This window comes from Lithobates pipiens, unplaced genomic scaffold (assembly GCF_037356315.1).
Source record: "Lithobates pipiens isolate NorthernLeopardFrog02 unplaced genomic scaffold, aLitPip1_a1.2 Scaffold_18, whole genome shotgun sequence".
NCBI classification, from domain to species: domain Eukaryota; kingdom Metazoa; phylum Chordata; class Amphibia; order Anura; family Ranidae; genus Lithobates; species Lithobates pipiens.
In genome coordinates, this window is record NW_027507758.1 from 221,206,731 (window position 1) to 221,226,523 (window position 19,793).

Below are 19,793 nucleotides of genomic sequence, written 5' to 3' on the forward strand. Positions count from 1 at the left end.
ACAAATGCAGCTGATCGCTGTGCCTGGAGTCTTGAATTTCACAGAAAAAAATAAACATGCTAAAGTGCGTCAGAACAGCCATCCGTGTGAAAGGGGCCTTACTGTTAGTAAATCTCCATAAGGAATATTATCATTTACCTACCCATCGTTTAGAGTGCAAGTTCATTTGCGCAAGGTTCTAATTTTTATTTCATCAGTTAATCTGTAGGATCCTAAAGTATTTATTACAGCCCTTAACTTCTCCAATAGTTAGGCTCTACAGAAGATCTTTATGCTATCAAAAAGAAAACAGTGAAGAACTAGAGGCTTTTATTAACAATACTTGTAAAATCTACTTCCACAACTGAATTCTGTCCTTATTTTTAAATGAAAACACGAACAGTATTTTCTGTTACTGCCTATAAATAGAAAAAAGCCACTGGCATTTTGTTACCAGTCCCAAATGCCAAGATACACTGGCTTGTACATAAAACACTGTGTAAGCACAAAACAAAACTATTTATAACAGTGATCGGCAACCTTTGGCAATCAAGCTGCTACTGACCAATAGCTGGCCAAGAATCCAAGAAAATGTATTTCACAGCTGAATACCGAAGTTGCCCATCCCTGACAGACACGTCTACAAGAACAGAACAGATACATGTAAGAAAGAAGGAACAATGGCATTCAGAAACTAGAGATACTACTTCCAGGCAAGGCATGCTTAAAAAACAGGAGGATATCTTCCAAAAACAGGACAGCAAAGACAAAGCAAAAACAGCACAGCTAATAATACAGAAAAGTGTGAAAGTGTGAAATTACAGGAGAGGGGGGTAGACAGCAAGATGTTTGAAGAGCAAAAGAAAATACAGAACATACCAAATCTAGAACAGAGATTGCTGGCATAGCAGTCTGCTGCAGATAGCAAAGAGGAGAGGGGGGAGGGAAAAAAAAAAAAGATGCTAAGTGAAAAAAAATCATTAAACTGGTATTTTCATAAAGCAATGTAATGTCTTTTTGATGCTCCAGCCGTTTGCTTATCCATGCACCTAAGAGTTAAATGAAATAAAATTGCAACGCAATGCACAACAGAAATGTATAAGGTAAGAGGCGGCAAGCAAAAGCATTTAAATTAACAATTGTGAAGAAAACTTATAAAAAAAAAAAAAAAAAAAACACACACACACACACAAGAAAACAATCACCCCCCCAATTTTTTCATTGGAGACTTTCATACTAACCACACACACAATTATTGTTGTCCAGCACAAACAATTAAATAATATTACTGCACTTCTCTATGCACAAGTATATGTAATGTATGTTTTGTATGGCCTTAGGGTGTAAATTGTCTATTTTTACCAATTTACAAAGTGAGTGAACAGAGGAAAAATCTAAATCAAATCAATATTTAGTGCGACAACCATTTGGCCTCAAATCAGCATCAACTCTTATACTTGCTCAAAGTCAGGGATTTTGTAGGATTAGAGTCGGGTGTATATGATTAACATATTATACCAAGCATGTGCTTAATGGTCATTCCTTTTATAGATAGGTTGAAACAGCCATTAACTGAAACAGAAACAGCCGTGTAGGAGGCTTCAAATTGGGACGAGGAACAACCAAACTCTGCTACCAAGGTAAGGTTGTGGAGAACAGTTTCATATCATACATCATACACCATGGCAAGACTGAGCAAAGCAACAAGACACAAGTTACACTGCATCAGCAAGGTCTCTCCCAGGCAAAGATTTTAAAGCAAACTGGAGTTTAAAGAGGTCCTGTTCAAGCTCTTTGGAAGTACAAAGAAATAGACAATGTAGAGGACTCTAGATGCAGTGGTCATCCAAAGAAACTTAATGCAGCAGATCAAATATATCATGCTTACTTCCTTTCAACATCGGAAGATGTCCAGCAGTATCAGCACAGAACTTGCGGAAACCAGTGGGACCCAAATACATCCATCTACTGTCTGGAGAAGTGTCTTCATTAAAAAATTGTGGCCAAAAAGCCATACCTCTGACGTGGAAACAAGGCTAAGTGACACAACTATGAACAAAAAACATAGGGACCAGGGTGCTGAAAATGGCAGCAGGTGCTCTGGCAAAATTTGAAATATTTGGTTGGGGCAAGAAGCAGTTCGTTTCCCATGGCCTGGAGAGTGGTGCAATAATGAGTGTCTCTAGGCAACAGTGAAGCATGGTAGAAGGTTCCTTGCAAGTTTGGGGCTGCATTTCTGCAAATGGAATTGGAATTCGTCAGGATTAATGGTGTTCTCAATGCGGAGAAATAAAGGCAAATACTTATCCATCATGCCATACCATCAGAAAAGCATGTGACTGGCCCTAAACATATTCTACATCATCACAATCCCAAACATACAGCCAATGTCATTAAGAACTATCTTTTGTGTAAAGAACAAGGAGTCCTGGAAGCGATGGTATAACCCCACAGAGTCCTAAACTTATCATCGAGTCGGTCTGGGATAGCATGAAAATATAGAAGGGTTTGAGGCAGCCTTCAACCAAAAGTAGATCTGTGGTTAGTTCTCCCAGATGTCTGGACAACCGACCTTCCGAGTTCCTTAAACTGTGCAAGTTTACCTAGAAGAATTGATGTTATGAAGGCAAGGGAGTGGTCACACCAAATACTGATTTGCTTTGGATTTCTCTTCTGTTCATTTACTTTCCATTTTTTTATTTGCTAAAAATATTTCTGAAAGCATTCTTAATCTACTTTTGCACAGCTGTGTATCCAGAACGTGTGTGTGTGTGTGTGTGTGTGTGTGTGTGTGTGTGTGTGTGTGTGTGTGTGTGTGTGTGTGTGTGTGTGTGTGTGTGTGTGTGTGTGTGTGTGTGTGTGTGTGTGTGTCACAATCCAATTTCTAAAAAGTTGCTGTGTAAAATCCACATACAAACAGAATACAATGATTTCGCATAACAACCATATTTTATTCACAATAGAAAACATCAGATATTTAAACCAATAAAAATTAAGGTTATTTTGAAATTGATGGCAACAAGTTTAAAAAAATAAGCTGGTAAAGTAAGTTGAACAAGTTAGTATACTGTGCAGCTAATTGAGTTAACTGGCAACAGGTCAGCAACCTGATTGGGTATAAAAAGAGCACCTTAGAGGGTCACAGCATCGGAAAAGAAAAAGGTGGGTCTAATAATCGTACCACAATTTCAGAATAATGTTCAACATAAAATTGAATAAACTTCATCTACTATCATCTACAGTACAGAATATCAGATTCCGAGAATCTTCTGTACAAGGGACAAGGCTGAAATACAATTTCAGATGACAGCGACTTTCAGGCCCTTAGATGGCACTTCATTAAAAACAGGCATGATTCTGTGATGGCCATCACTGCATGAGCTCAGGAATACTTCCAAAAAGAAATTCGCTGTCTGCCTGTGATCACAGTTCACCATGCCATCCAAAAATGCATGATCCACAAACACTACTGTCTTCCCCGGGCCAAAGCTCATTTAAAATCGGCTGTTGCAAAGCGGAACACTGTTCTGTGGTCAGACAAATCAAAATTTTTGGCAACCTTAGGCGCCTTGCCCTCCAGACTAAAGAGGAGAGGGACCTCCTAGCTTGTGATGAGCGCTCAGTTCAGCAGCCTGCATCTCTGATAATATGGGGCTGCATTAGTGCATATGGAGTGGGCAGCTTGTACATCTAGAAAAGCACTACCAGCACTGAAAGTTATATCCAGGTTTTAGAGCAGCATATGCCCAGGCAAGAATGGGACAATACTACTCTCCCAAAACTACAGTAACTGGTCTCCTCTGTTCCCAGATATTTACAGAATACACTGATCAGCATTAGCAGCCATTGGTTACAAGTGCTGATCGAATGCTGGTTTTCCAGTATGTCCCTTTGACAAAAGCCAGTCGTTAGATCAACTTCTTTCAGACAGGCTGCTGTACACACTGATCGAAATCAGCTGGTTCCTGCTAAAGCGGCTGATTTTCGGACAGTGTGCACCCAGCCTAATTCCATCATTCTGCAAACAGCTATTTGTATACAGCTTTAGATCTTTTGCCTGGCTGTGCAGCAGGTACCCCAAGGTGCTTGCCCTTACCTTACCAATGCTCTTCTGAATCTGCTGTTGATGGTCTGGTAAAAAGGCTGATATTTCCAGGTATGGCAAAGCACATGACACTTACCCTAGCCTAGACTTTCACAATTCAGTACTCTGAGCAGCCAGTTATCAGGCCCCAAGCCTGATGAAGATCAAGGGTGTAGGGAGAACATACTTCGCTCTAAGCAGGTTACGACTTTTATAAACAGACATGAACTTTGGTGCCTTAATTGCCATTAAATCATTTAAAGCTCTAGACATAGTATAATTGCAATAACAGTGTGAAAAAATAAATAAATCACCCTTAATATTCCTAATACAGAACACACTGCATCTATAAGGAATTGTAAAAAGCAAAAACATTGTAGATTCTCTTAATTTATACATTTCCAAGAATCCATGCAAATAGAACACCAAACCCAAAGGTCTCAGACTTGTGAAATACTAATTTAGCCTATGGTTTTAAGTATAACTTTATTAGAGCTGATGGAATTTTTAGATATTTACATTCATTTCTCTCAGAGAGTACTCAAAAACATTAGAATGTCGTATCATGGGAAATCATCCTACAACCAGGAGACATTACGCGATGAGTAAAACCCCATCCTGTGTCAGGCAAAAGCTTTTTCACAATGGCTTTTAAATAAACCATCACCTTAATAAAACCTCATTGTGTACCTAATTAAACACCATTTAATAGCTTGTGAAATTTTAATATGCTTCCAATGTAACCTCACCATGCATCTGACAAAACCTCACTGCAACAAAATCTCAATGTATGTCTGAAAAAAAACACACAAAAACACACACAGAAGTATTTGGTTTTGATTGACCTTTCCAGCACACACCTGATGGATTATGTTTGGGAACATTCCCCTCTTTGGTCTTGCTTTCTTTTAACAGCAGAAAAAGTTAATTGTATGGACAACTGCTGAAGTCCTCGTATACCGTGTCATGGAGTAAGTGGATAAGGCGGGCCAGGGCTATGATATGTTAAAAGGTGGAAGTGACAGCATCAACATAGACAAAGTAGATGTTTGATAATACTACAGCTAATGAATGCGGTGGTTTTGCTGAATGTACACCAAGGAGCCCTGCATGATATGTTGGCATTATATAATTACAATAAATATAATGGAGGTTATGCTGATTTATGATGAAGCTTCAGTGGGCATATTATGAGGATTTTTCATATGCAAGATGATCTTTGGGTAGACACACAATAAGGTTTAATTGGATGTGTAATTAGATTTTTGTCAAATGCCGTATGTGCATTGTCGGATATATGTGCATAGCGGTGGTTATATTTGCGTTTTTTTAAAAAGCAAGCTTCTCTGACTGTTTGCAACTAACCCTTAAAGCAGGCCCTCAAAAGACTCTCTACAGTTCCTGTGTAAAACACCCACAATGCTTACTGAATGTCTGATACCATGCAATCAAGATCTAGGCTTGTGAGGGATTTTTCATTTTTTTGTAATACTAAAATCAAGGAAAAATAGCATTAGGGGAAAGATTCAGTGTCATGCTCACCAGTCTGCAATAAGTGTGCAAATCAGAGAACTTCTCGGCTTAAAGAGCATGAATAATTGAGGTGAATCAATAAGAAAAGGGTTTTGTTACACAAAGTCATAAAACACATTTCACAAAATAGCTTGAGCACAACTGCTGAAAAAAAGGAATTGAAACCTTCAAAATTGAACTTTTAATGATACAGCAACAATCTAAAGCAGCCCATAAAAGATTATTTTTTTCAAACTGACTCAATTCCTCCATCCACACACTTTATGTCGATAGGAAAATCCCTCTCACATCCCCGCCATCTGAATATATGACGAGCGTTGCAGGCTATATCCTGCAGCCGATCAAGCACAGAAAATTCAGAAGGATGGTTGTACAGCAATCGATCAGTAGAGCGACTGCTATACAACAACTTTCCTGGCCATAACTGGATTGAAAATTAGCCGGTCCCAGCTGAACTTTTCGATCCTTGTATGGCCGGCTTTACAGTGTGCAAGGATTGGTATCCCTGTGCTAAAAAATGGGAAATTTCAACATTGCTGCAATACGAAAGCAAAGGATATTGGTAAAGAAGAGTCCCTTGCACACAATATACCGTATTTATCGCCATATAACATGCACAAGCGTATAACACGCACCCCAATTTTAGGAAGGAAGTTTAAAGAAAAAAAACGTACATTTTAACCACTTCCCGACCAGCGCACGACGATGTACGTCGACAGCATGGCACGGGCAGGCATATTGGCGTACATGTACGTCCAGTATTCGTTGCCGCCGTGCCATCGGGAGCGCGCCGCCGCGCTCCCGCGCTGGTCGGGACCCCCGTGAGTCCGGTTGCGGGACCCGCGGACTCGATCGCCACGGGCATCCCCGCGATCGTCTCACGGAGCGGCCGAATGGAGGAAATGCTGTATAAACAACATTTTCCCATTCTGCCTAGCAACTAGTGACGCTGATCTCTGCTCCATGTGATTGGAGCAGAGATCAGTGTACACTAAATGAAAGCCCAACCCCCGCACAGTTAGTAACACACCCCTAGGAACACTTAACCCCTACACTGCCCACTGCCAGTGTCATTTACACAGGAATCACTGCATTTATATAGCAGTGATTACTGTATAAATGACAATGGTCCCAAAAATGTGTAAAAAATGTCCGATGAGTCCCCGACAATGTCGCAGTCACAATAAAAATCGCAGATCGCCGCCATTACTAGTAAAAAAAAAAAAATAATAAAAAATTATTAATAAAAATGCTATAAAACTATCCCTATTTTGTAAACGCTATAACTTTTGCGCAAACCAATCAATAATCGCTTATTGCGATTTTTTTTTACCAAAAATATGTAGAAGAATACGTATCGGCCTAAATTGAGGGAAAAAAATGTTTTTTTATATATTTTTGGGGGATATTTATTATAACAAAAAGTAAAAAATAATGCGTTTTTTTCAAAATTTGTTTATAGCGCAAAAAATAAAAACCGCAGGGGTGATCAAATACCACCAAAAGAAAGCTCTATTTGTGGGAAAAAAAGGACGTCAATTTTGTTTGGGAGCCACGTCGCACGACCGCGCAATTGTCAGTTAAAGCGACGCCGAATCGCAAAAAGTGGTCTGGTCTTTGACCAGCAAATTGGTCCGGTCTGAAAGTGGTTAAATAAAGAACTTTGAAGCAAAATTAGGGTCTCAGCTCATCAATGCACCCTGCTCAGTGCCCATCTGCAGCCATTAAATTGCCAGACAATGCAGCCTGTTCAGTGCCCATCTGCAGCCTCACCTTTCCCATCAATGCAGCCTCGCCAGTGTTGGATTATCGCTGCTGTCTCAGAGGGAAGAGGAGAAGCGTGCGCCACTGAATTACACAGCCGCGATCTCCTGTGTATCCAGCACTCCATCGCTCACAGCCATGCCTCCTGGTCCTGCTCATATGATAGACAGAAAATGGGCCCAATACAGGACCAGGAGGCGTGGCTGTGTGTGACGGAGCACCGGGTACACAGGAGATCGCGGCTCTATGTAATTAAGCTGCACTCGCTCCTCTTCCCTCAGAGACAGCAGGGATCGGCTTATAACGCGCACCCACGATTTTCTGCTGATTTTAAAGGGGGGGGGGAGGAAGAGTGCATGTTATACGCTGATAAATACGGTAATAATGCAGCAAAATTTGTTAGTTAAAAATAGATCTCTCTCTGTATGACAATCCTATTTTATGTTTCTAGTTGTTTGGTCCAATGTGTAGCCAAAAACATTTTTATTTCCTGTTGCAGATGAAACGGGCAAGGATTACAACCTCTGACAGTTTTTTTTGTCTGTGTCCACACTGGGTAGATTCCCCTAATATATTTTCCTTGAAAACATGTCACTGAGACAGAAATGGATGGGAAACCCCACATTTTACAGGTTTCACCAGAACAAAAAGGTGAAGGTAAAACTTGCAATGGGGACACCTGTTCCAGTGAGGTCTGTAGAATTCCCTTGACTTTGTAGAGATTTCTTCTCGCTTCCTATTGTCTCTCTAGATGTGACAAGAAAGTCTATTCTACAGGGCACAGATATAACAAAGTAGACTGACAAGGGTATTAACGCTTTCCTACTGCATCCAAAAACAAACTGTTTGCAGTACATACCTTTTAATAATGCAACGCAATATGAACCAGTTTACACGTGCATGTAAAATTGTAAGTTCGAAAAAAACATTGAAATCAATATAAACCCAATTGTACTTTCCTGGAAAAAAAGAGGATTTAACTACTTTAATACCAGGGTACATTTTTCAATTGGAGATTGGTGGCGCTTTATTTACCCACTGTCATTTATGAAAGGCACTGGATACTTAGCCATTTGATGACAGATCCGCCGGGTGGTTAATGGACGCCGAGCTGTCATTAGATGGCCGGGTACACAGAGACAATGTACCCAGCCGATCCAAGCAGCTGGGTACCATGTGATTGCTGTGATTGGTCATCACAGCAATAACATGGTATTGTTTACTGTGCTGATCCCACCCAATTCCCCTTACGAAAGAGGGAGTAAAGGCATCAGTATTTATTTATGAGCACAGAATTAATGGTTTGGCAGCAGCAGCCGCTGATCTAGTCATTCTGTTACGGTATCACTATGTTAAACCCTAAACATGGGTTTAAAGAGGAAGTAAACCCTCTTAAAAACAAAAACAAAAAAAAAACATACCCTGCAAGACAAAGGCATAATGAGCTAGTATGCATAGCATACTAGCTCATTATGAATTACTTACCTGAGATCAAAGCCCCCGCAGTGGTCCTCGGTCACCTCCTCTGTAGCCGCCATGATACCTGGAGTGACTTCAGTGTATCGCGGCTCTGGCTAGTGACGTCACTCCCGCACACACTCGTGGAAGCCGTCATTGATGGGACATTCCCATTCATTAAACAGCACGATTAGTGCGCCTGCACCGTTGACATCGGTGCAGTCTTTCTTGCAAATATCTCCTTAACCATGTAGGTTAAGGAGATATTTCTTGCACCTACAGGTAAGCCTTCATCTAGGCTTACCTGTAGGTCAAAGTGGTCTGTAAGGGGTTTACAACCGCTTTAATATACTGTATAATGGTGAGAAAAATAGCATTTTAACCTTTTACAATAGAATGGATAATCTTTTTTGTATTTTATTATTTATTAAATTTTTAGATATACATGGATGTACATTTAAAAAGTTTTGCTTCTGTGTTCAGTTTGTAATTATTTCTGTACATTTGGCATCCTCATTTGCTCATACATACTCCAGCTGTTTCCTGCTTTGTAGTGCTACACAATGGCTACACAAGTCCAAGAAGTACAACCTATATTCCTATTACAAACCTCAGCCAACTCACTGAAAACAAAGCAATTTTCATACAGCTTACACAAAGACCTGGAAGATCCAGTATGTAAAAAAAATGTAACATTCCAAAAATTACTTCAAAGTAAACACTGCAAAAACTCAAGTTATATGCTGAATGAGAACACAATGCCCCTTGGGTTTTGTTATGATTATACATGTTTGAATCAAACATGTATAACTGGTTAGCCAATGTTTACAACTACTATAGGAATAGTTTTTTTTGATCTCCAACTTAGTACATTTATTTTGTTTCAGTTTTAAAAAAAAAACATGACCTCCAATCTGCAAATCAGCTAACCTCCTCAACAAAACGTTGCTTTAATAAGCACTTATTTTGATCACTGGGAGTTAGAGAGAGCTATGCTGTTTTTGTATACAACACTGCAACCAACATATGACAAAGGATGGGTAACACCTATTCGTTCACAGTAGCCTTTTCTATATGCAATTCTGATTCAGACCTGCTCAGGTTCTAAAATTTCTATTGTAGACCACACAAACAGTAGTTCATACATCAAAAGTAGTTTGTTTTTCTGAAATTGCACTGAGATTATTATGTGGTTGGTTTAGATATAAGTAGTGCTTGGTAGATTTAATGGTTATACAACCCTGTTAAAACGAAATCAGGTTTGGCTTATAGCTACAAAATTAGATGCACCATTTTACGCAATGTACAGAAAGGAACATACAAATATAGATAGTAAAAAAAGGAATAGTTTATAGCCACTCTTAATTGTATTTTGTGAAGACTGAAAACCTCATCATGCCACTGTTGTGCATAGTGATGCTTTAGGGGAAGCTCTCAAGTCCTGCATGTAACTGAGATGAACAGGTATCCCATAGTTTACTCAAGGCACAGAACAATGTGATATTGGGGTGTGTCGGGATGTAATAATAATCACCACAAGTTTAATGATTTATCTGTATGAAGGTTTCACTACAGCTCTGAAGTCTGTTACATATTAGCTGAGATTGAAAAAAGACACAAGTCCAATCTATGTGTGTGATTATATGTTAGTATTACAATTGTATATCCCTGTATGTTGTGGTCGTTTAGGTGCTTTAGAATAGTTTCTTGAAACTATCGATGCTCCCCGCTGAGACCACCGCCTGTGGAAAGGAATTCCACATCCTTGCTGCTCTTACAGTAAAGAACACTCTACATAGTTTAAGGTTAAACCTCTTCTTCTAATTTTAATGATTGGCCACATGTCTTGTTAAACTCCCTTCCACAAAAAAGTTCTCTATTGTAGGGTCATCAGTACGGTATTTGTATATTGAAATCATATCCCTTCTCAAGCGTCTCTTCTCCAGAGAGAATAAGTTCAGTGCTTGTAACCTTTCCTCATAACTAATATCATCCAGACTCTTAATTAGCTTTGTTGCCCTTTGTACTCATCCATTTCCAGTACATCCTTCCTGAGGACTGGTGCCCAGAACAAAACTTATTTCTGTTACTACACCTGTATAATGGGTCATAGTAAATGTGCATCACGTAAAACTAGACTCATCAATGAAACAAAAGTATAAATAACTTTCACTGTGACGAACGAAAGCAACTTTTTTTGTTATAAATTACGTTGTCTACTGGGCTTATTATACATTATACTGCTAGTTTTTCATCTAGAAAACTATATTTTATATATATAAAATAATATAAATATATCTATATCTATATCTATATACACACACACACACACACACACACACACACACATATATATATATATATATATATACACACACACACACACTGGATATAAAAATTCTACATACTACCAGGCTTTTGAGATGTAAAGAAATCAAAGATAAATCAAACAGAATTTTTCCACCTTTAACCACTTGCCGCCGGCCCAGCATCAAAAGACAGAGACGGTGCGGCTCTCATTCTGGGTTTATGTCATTTGTCAACAGAGGAGCGGCGTTTGCAGGACATGGTGCCACCCCAATCTCAGTGAAGAGCCGATGACGCGGCTCTTTAACCATGTGATCGACTGTGTCCAATCACAGCCGATTGCATGGTAACTGCAGAAGTGCCGTAAAGCGGCTCTCATCACCTCACACTGACAGTGCCATCTCCTTGCAGGGGATACCCAGACAGGTAATCAGGGCACTGATTATCAGTGCCCTGATTACAGTAAAGCCCCCAGTGCCACAAACCCATGCCCATTAGTGATGTCAGTCGGTGCTGCCTTTTAGTGCCCATCAGTGCTACCTACCAGCGCCGCCCCTCAGCACCCATTAGTGAAGGAGAAAAAGACCAAGTTAGACTTACCGGTAACTTGTTTTCCAGAAGTCTTTCAGCACAGCACCTGAGTGATCGTAACTCCTCCCTCCTCCTTAGGAAACACCTTCTTCCTCCAAACTTTAAAGGGAGGCACCTCCCTACCACACCTCAGTTGTAGAAGAGAACCTCCGGCCCCGGCTGGAACACAAACATATACGTTAGTCACAGCGTAGCATAATAAAATACAATAGGGCGGGATGTTGCTGTCCTGAAAGACTTCTGGAAAACAAGTTACCGGTAAGTCTAACTTGGTCTTTCCCAAGGCGTCTTTCAGGACAGCACCTGAGAGGATAACAGAGACTTACCCCTTAGGGCGGGACAACAGCTTGCAGGACCTTTCTGCCAAACGCTTGATCGCTGGCAGATGTGAGGTCCAGTCTATAATGTTTCACAAATGTGTGAAAACTCGACCATGTGGCCGCCTTGCAGATCTGTTCAGGGGTGGCACCAGCTCTCTCTGCCCATGTAGACGCCAGAGCCCTGGTTGAGTGTGCACAAATTCCTGCCGGAGGGGATAACCCTGCTTGGGAATATGCCTCTGAGATAGACAATTTTAGCCATCTAGCTAAAGAAACTTTAGAAGCCTGGAAACCCTTTTTATTTCCTGAAAAAAGTACAAACAGTGAATCTGAACGTCTGAAAGGCTCTGTCCTTTCTAAGTAACACAACAGAGTCCTCCTGACGTCCAACATGTGGAAAAGGGTCTCCTTCTCTCCTTTTGGGTTAACGCAAAAGGTTGGAAGTACTATGTCATGAATACGGTTCTGTACTGAAGCTACCTTCAGTAAGAATTTTGCATCTGTTCTCAGAATAACTAACAGGAAAAATGGACAGATACAGTTATTTAATTGATAGAGCATTTAGCTCACTAATCCTGCGTGCAGAGACAAAGGCAATCAGAAAAACTGTCTTTAATGTGAGAAACCTAAGGGGCGCCTCATCCAGGGGCTCAAAAGGACCCTTTGTTAGAGACTGCAGGACTACCGACAAATCCCATCTAGGAAAAACCTTAAGAGGTGCTGGTCTAGACCTCTTGAGAGCTCTAAAGAATCTGATTACCAGCGGATCTGAGGCCACAGATCTCGCTAAAAACACTGTAAGAGCCGCTACCTGCACCTTCAAGGTACTAACTGCTAGTCCTTTGTCTGCTCCATCTTGTAAAAACTCCAAGATGGAGACAAGGCTCCCTGGAACCTGGGTGGATGAAATACACCATGTTTTATAAAGCTTCCAAACCTTAGAGTAAATGACCCCTGTAACCCTTTTCCTACTTGCCAAAAGAGTTGAGATCAAACGGCTGGAAAAACCCTTGCTCCTAAGGAGCTGCTTTTCAGAAACCAGGCTGTGAGTGCCAATCTGGCCACTCCTGGATGATTTACTGGGCCCTGTAACAGATCGTGCCTGAGGGGCAGATGCCAACAAAGCTTGATTGTCAGTCCTAGAATGGTCGAAAACCATGCCCTCTTTGGCCAAAAGGGTGTGATTAGTATGACTGGCACCTTTTCCTCCAGAATTTTCCTTAAAATTAACGGGATTAACTGAAATGGGGGGAAAGAGTACAAAGACGGAATTCCCATGGATATGCTAGCGCATCTGTGCCCAGCGACCCATCGCGACTGTCCAGGGAAAAGAACTGGGGGACCTGGGCGTTCTCCTTTGAGGCGAACAGGTCCACCTCTGGTAGCCCCCATTTCACGGTAATCATTGCGAAAACCTATGGGTTTAGAGATCATTCAGCTTCCTGAATAGGGTTTCTGCTTAGGAAGTCCGCTAACTTGTTTAAATCCCCTTTTAGGTGGACTGCTGATAGTGACAACAAATGCCTTTCCACCCACCGAAGGATCTCCATGGCCAGTACTTGGAGCGACCTGCTTCTTGTACCCCCATGCCTGTTTAAATAAGCCACCGCCGTGGCATTGTCTGTTAGGACCTGAACATGCTGGGACTGAAGATCCTGAACAAACGACTCCAGAGCTAAGGCAATTGCCAGTTTGAGGACCTTACTGCCTCCTCTTTGGCCCAGGTTCCCTGAGTGAAAAACGTTCCTAGGTGGTCTCCCCACCCCCAGGAACTGGCGTGGGTTGTTAGTCTTTTCTTGACTGGAAAAGCCCAGACTAACCCCTCTGATAGGACATCCTGTCTCTTCCACCACCATAGAGATCTTTTCACCTGGGTTGGCACTCTTACCTCTGCCTCTAGGGATGCCACTGTGTGATCACAAGATTTTAGAAGAAAAGCCTGCAGACACCTGAAATGCAGTCTTGCCCACTGGACTGCCGGCATTGTTGAGGTTAGAACCCCCAAAGCTGACATAACCTGTCTTACCGTCAGACATTGACTGGTCTGCAGCAAAGACACTGCACCGTAAATCCTGTCCTTTTTGTCTAAGGGAAGGAAGATCTTTTGATCCACCGAATTGATTAGGTACCCTAAAAACCGAATCTCCTGGGATGGCTTTAGGGAAGACTTTTGGAGGTTCAAAATCCACCTCAGAGCCTCCAAATGGTTGCGAGCTTTGCCTTAATTGATCTGCAATTCTTTGCTGGATGGGGCAAAAAATAGCAGATCGTCTAAATAAGGAGTAACTGCGATTCCCTGAAGACACAGCAGAGCTAAAGCTTCTGCCATCACTTTGGTAAAAATTCGGGGTGATGACGACAGACCAAAGGGTAAGGCGCTGAACTGGAGATTATGAACCACACCCCCCAACCTCACCGCCAGCCTGAGGAACCTCTGAGACTGGGGCGAGATCGGGACCATGCAGGTATGCATCCTTTAAAGTCACTGACGCCATAAAACAACCTGGCGTCAGAAGATTCCTGACTGAGAAAATCGAGTCCATCTCAAACCTTCTGTACCTGATGGACTCGTTTAAAGGCTTTAGGTTGAGAATCAACCAAAATTTTCCTGTAGGCTTTTTTACTAGGAAGACATGCGAATAAAACCCCTCATGCTGTTCTTGTAGCGGTACTTGGACTACTACACCCTGCTGCATCAGTTCCTCGAGAGAGGACTTCATGGCCAGGGCCCTTAACGAGTCCCGCAGGGTGTTTGTAATCAAGAACCTTCTTGGGGGGTTCTTGGCAAACTCGAGTGTGTAACCCTGTGAGAGAGTGATCAAAATAAACTGATTTGAAGTTATCCCTGACCACTGCGGAATACATTTTTTTAGTCTTCCGCCCACCCGCAGAGACGAGTCATTGAGATTTTTCGGCCTGTGTAGGAGGACGGAAGAGAATTCCGCCTCTACCTTTCGGTTTCGGGGCGGACCAATTTTTCCTTCTACCCTGCAACTTGCTGTCTTGATCCTGAGTTTTTTTGAGGTCGAAAAATAAGTTTTGGTACCTGTTTTTTCTTTTTGACCGAAAGGATCTCTTTTTATCGGCTGTCCTGTCAAGAACAGGTCAGGGCCCGAAAAGAAGGTCACCCGAAAAGGGTATCCCACACAGCTTGTTTTTTGATGCTGAATCACCGGGCCAGGTTTTAAGCCATAAGGCTCTTCTTGCAGCATTAGTTAAAGCTGCTGACCTGGCTGACATCTTAATTGCCTCAGCTGAGGAATCTGCAATATAAGCAACTGCTGCAGTCAGGGTAGGAAAAGAATCTAAGATTTCCTGTTTGGGGGAATCTGCTGCTATATGCGACTTTAGCTGGTTGACCCAGTATTCCAAATTCCTGGCTACACATGTTGTGGCCATTGCTGGCTTTAAATTGCTCATAACTGATTGCCATGATCTCTTGAGCAAAAGATCCATGCGTTTGTCCATCGGATCCTTCAAAACTCTCATGTCTTCGAAAGACAGATCCGTGGACCTTGACACCTGGAAGAAGGTGGCATCCAGCCTGGGCACCTTGTTCAACACTGCTGCAGGGTCCTCCTCGAAAGGAAAATGACTCTTGTGGGCTTTGGAGAAAAAGGGCTTTTTCTCTGGATCTTGCCATTCTTTCCTAATGGCCTCAGAGATGACCGGATGAACTGGCAACGTTCGGCCCTTAGGCTCGTCCAACCCAGCATACATGCGGTCATGGAGTGATAATTCCTTTCTTTCCTCACTTAAGCCAAGCATAGCATGAATAGCTTTAAGGAGCCCATCTACCTCTTCAAGGGACAGTTTGAATTTAGAGGGGACCACCTCAGTCTCCTCCAACTCCTCTTCCGAATCTTTAACAGAAAGAGCAGGGGACTGCTTTTACTTATCTGAAGGGTCTTCAGGCAGGGATTCCAACACTGGGATAGAGAACGACCCCTGGGAGGACTCTGAAGTGGAAGGCTGACTAACAGCCGGGTTTACTAGTGAGTCACGAAAATTCTGAATCGTGGCGTATAGCTCCTTCTTTACAGAGGCAACCAGATCCTCACATACAGAGGCTGATTCCTCTTTAACTAAAGAAGTAATGCAGGCACTGCATAAGGTTTTCTTCCAATTTTCTCCCAATTTGGCACTGCAAGAAGGACATCTCTTCTTTGGGTCAGAGCTTTTAGCCTATGAAGAAAAAGACAAAAAAGGGAAAAAAAACAGGGGACCCTTAGTGAGACCTAGTCTCTGCTTTGATAAGGATCACCACACAGGTGCACTAAGAAGAAACCAGTCAGCCTCTAGTGCCCAGACAGGCCCCTTGCAAACAGGGGGGAAAGAAAAAAAAAAAAAAAAGAGAGAGACCAAAAGCCAGGAAATAGGAGAAAAAGTCAGACTTTAACCGCTGCCTGTGCCAGTCCCCACTGCTGCAGACGCGGATTCTTCCATTGCAGGTGTGCAGAATTCCACTAGTGGCTTCACACGCCGCCTCCGGACTCCCATAATGCATCTGCACCCGACTGGAAGCGGAAATAGGCACCAGCTCCTGTCCTCCCTCCTGCGTCCACGCGGGAAACAAACGTTTTCGCCGACCCAGTGACCCGCTTTGTCGTTTCCGGCACGACTGCCGAAAGAACATGGTGGCGGCACACGCGCGCCGCCGCCGCTCCTACGAACGTGCGGGCCACTGAATCTTCGGCTCTCTCTGAGCACTAAGTGGGGAAGAGGAGCCCGCTTGCCACCGCTGCTGAGGCCTGGGTAGGTCGTGAGGACAGCGGGTCCCTAAAGGAGGAAAAAAGGGAAGGAAGCCTTGTCCCTCAGGAACACCCAAGAGACCTTGACTCCCTCCCAAAAAGATGTTCCCTCCGGGCCGGAGGAAACACAAGAACTGAGGTGTTGTAGGGAGGTGCCTCCCTTTAAAGTATGGAGGAAGAAGGTGTTTCCTAAGGAGGAGGGAGGAGTCACTATCCCTCAGGTGCTGTCCTGAAAGACGACCTTGGGAAATTTCTTTTTTTTTTTAACTTATTGACTGAAACAAAGAATGTATTTTTTTTGTCTGTCTTTTTTCCTTGTAAAAAATAAAAAACCCAGCAGTGAATTAAATACCACCAAAAGAAAGCTCTATCTGTGTGAAGAAAAGATTTAAAAATTAATTTGGGTACAGTGTTGCATGACTGTGCAATTATCATTCAAATTGCGACAGCACTGAAAGCTGAAAAATGGCCTGGGCAGGAAAGGGTTGAAAGTGCCCTGTATTGAGGTGGTTAATGTGACCTCGAATCTGTGCAATTCAATTAAAAACAAACTGAAAGGGTGAAAAAATAAAAACATCTTTTGATTTTTTGACAACTCAGTCTTATGGTGTACTTTTCCTTCCAAAAGCGCTTCAAATCTGTCAGATTGGAAGAGCATCTCCTTTGCACAGACCTATTTAAGTCACTCCACAGATTTACAATTTAATTCAGGTCCGGGCTCTGGCTGTGCCATTCCAAAACTCATCTTGTGGTGAAGCCATTCTTCAAAACTCCCGCCGCCCTAACTAAAATCCCAGTTCCAGCCAAATAATGGTCCAAAACCCATAATGCTGCGACGAGCATGCTTCCCTGTGGGTATGTTTTTTTTTGGTGAAACACAGTGTTGATTTTGGCCCAAACATATTGTTTTGGAATTAGGGTCAAAAGAGTTTAAACTTACATAATTTTTCAGGTTAAAAAAAATACTAAAAAAACTAGTCCATCTAAGTTTAACCAATTAAAAAAAAAAAAAAAAAAAAAAGAAAAAACCTCCATATACACAGATTCAGAGGAAGGCAAAACAATAAAAAATTAAGCAGGCCAAATCGCTCTACCCTGGTCTCAGACCATAACACATTTTCCCCCATGCTTTTGACAGATTTCATGTAGGTTTTTGCAAAACGTAGCTAGCTTGGATGTTTTGCTTAGTAAGAAAAGTATTTCTTTTTACCACTCTACCCCACAGCCCAGACATATGAAGAATACAGGAGATTGTCACATGTAGTAAACAACCAGTACTTGCAAGAAATTCCTGCTTCTCCTTTAATGTTACTGTAGGTCTCCTGGCAGAACCAGAAGAATACCAAAATTTTGCAATGACTCAGCCAGCAGTGGTGGAAAAACATTATGCCACCCACCCCCCAGTCGGTAGCACTAAACCCATCACTGGCAGCTTACCCTGCTCGGCAGCGGCCTCCTGCTTTCCACGGGTCATCACAGCGGCAGCTTCCGTTTCCTCCCTCCTCCTGGGCCAGTTGGGAGTCTTCTCTTTTTGGCCAATTGGAAAATTGGTCTCACACCCGCTTTCGATTGGCCGGATTGAGGATCAGTGTTTCAGCAGCAAATATTCATTCGCTGTTGTAATGCACCTGGTTGGGCTTCGGTCACATCCTCTGCAATCCCAGCACACCCTATTTTGAAGCCTATTAGAGTCTCTGGCTCTAATCAGGTGCTTCAAAAAAATAAATAAAAATACCCGCTGCTGTAATTCATGCACCCGCTGCCCTGAAAGGGGCAAGATGCATTAATATCCATTATGCATATAGGGGGTGGTGAGGAGAGAGGGGGCGGCGCCCCTAATGGATGGACCAATGCTGCCAGCCAGAGAGTGGACCTGAATACAGTTGAAAATCTGGGGGGGGGTGACCTGAAGAGGCCTGTGAAAAGAAAATGGCCCACAAATCTGACAGATTTGGATCATTTGCAAGGAAAAATGGACAAAAATGTCAAAGGCAAGAGGTGCCATGCCGATAAAACTCCTGCCCTAAAAGACTGAAAGATGTCCTAAAATTAAAAGTTGCTTTAATAAACTATTAGTTTAAGGCTCCATGCACACTGGACTTAAAAAAAAAAAGTCAATTCTACAGGCGTTTGACTTTTTTTCTCTTGCCTCTAGAAGCACTTCTATTGTGTTCTATGTGTCTTTGCATATTATTGCCTACTATAGGCGTTTTCTGTCAAGGACGTTCAGAGGCAGAAAAAAAAAAAACCTTTTCTATCGCGTTTTCTAGAGAAGTTTAGGAGCTGTAAAAACGTCAGTTTCTCCTAAACTCCTCTAATCTCTTCTAAAACGTCAAGTTTCAACGTGTCTTGTCACTGTACATCATTTCCTGGCTTTTGCAGAGGGGCATGTAGTGTAAAAAACCCCTATAAACGAAATCCTCTTAAACGCTCATAGACTCGCCTAAACTTTGTACAATATACTTTCAATTTGCGTCTTTTATGTCCACTAGCATTTTTCATATGCTCAAAAAAACTAGAAAAAAAAGGTGGGTGAAAAAAGCTGATAATAGCATTTTTGTTCCAGCTTCTAGAAGCATTTTAGTAGCTTTTAGAAGCTTCTAGGGAGCATTAGTATTTTATAAGTGTTTCTACAGTACATGAAGGGAAAAAAAAAAAAATGCCGTTCGAAGCATTTTTGTAGAATATAGAAATTTTAGGACCATTCAGCATTTTTTTCTGCTGAAAAAGTGCTTAAAAAAAAAAAACTCCAAAAACAATTTTTTCTCTGCTCCTAGACACTAAAGCTCAAAAAATGCTAATAACCTAATGTAGTGTGCATGGACACATAAGATAAAACCATTTAGCTTCTAGGAGCAGAAAAAAATGCTAACAGCTTAAAAAAAAAACACTAGTGTGCATGGAGCCTAAGGGTGTGCATATTTATGCAACCATACTATTGTAGTTTTTTTTCTTTTTTACCCTCTTTAAAGAAATTTAGTTTGTTTTTTTGCGTATTATTGAATT

General features: G+C 41.8%; 1 protein-coding gene across 22 annotated transcripts in view; it reads right to left on the reverse strand.

Moving 5' to 3' along the window:
• AFDN (afadin, adherens junction formation factor) overlaps positions 1 to 19,793 on the reverse strand; it is a 346,736-nt gene that overhangs the window by 48,914 nt on the left and 278,029 nt on the right. For 11 of the 22 annotated variants that reach the window (XM_077486594.1, XM_077486591.1, XM_077486597.1 and 8 more), the window contains one exon: positions 859 to 894. The exons of the other annotated variants lie outside the window; for them this stretch is intronic. In XM_077486594.1, the coding sequence (XP_077342720.1) occupies positions 859 to 894 (36 nt within the window). The remainder of the gene's footprint in view (positions 1 to 858; positions 895 to 19,793) is intronic. 22 annotated transcript variants of the gene reach the window in all.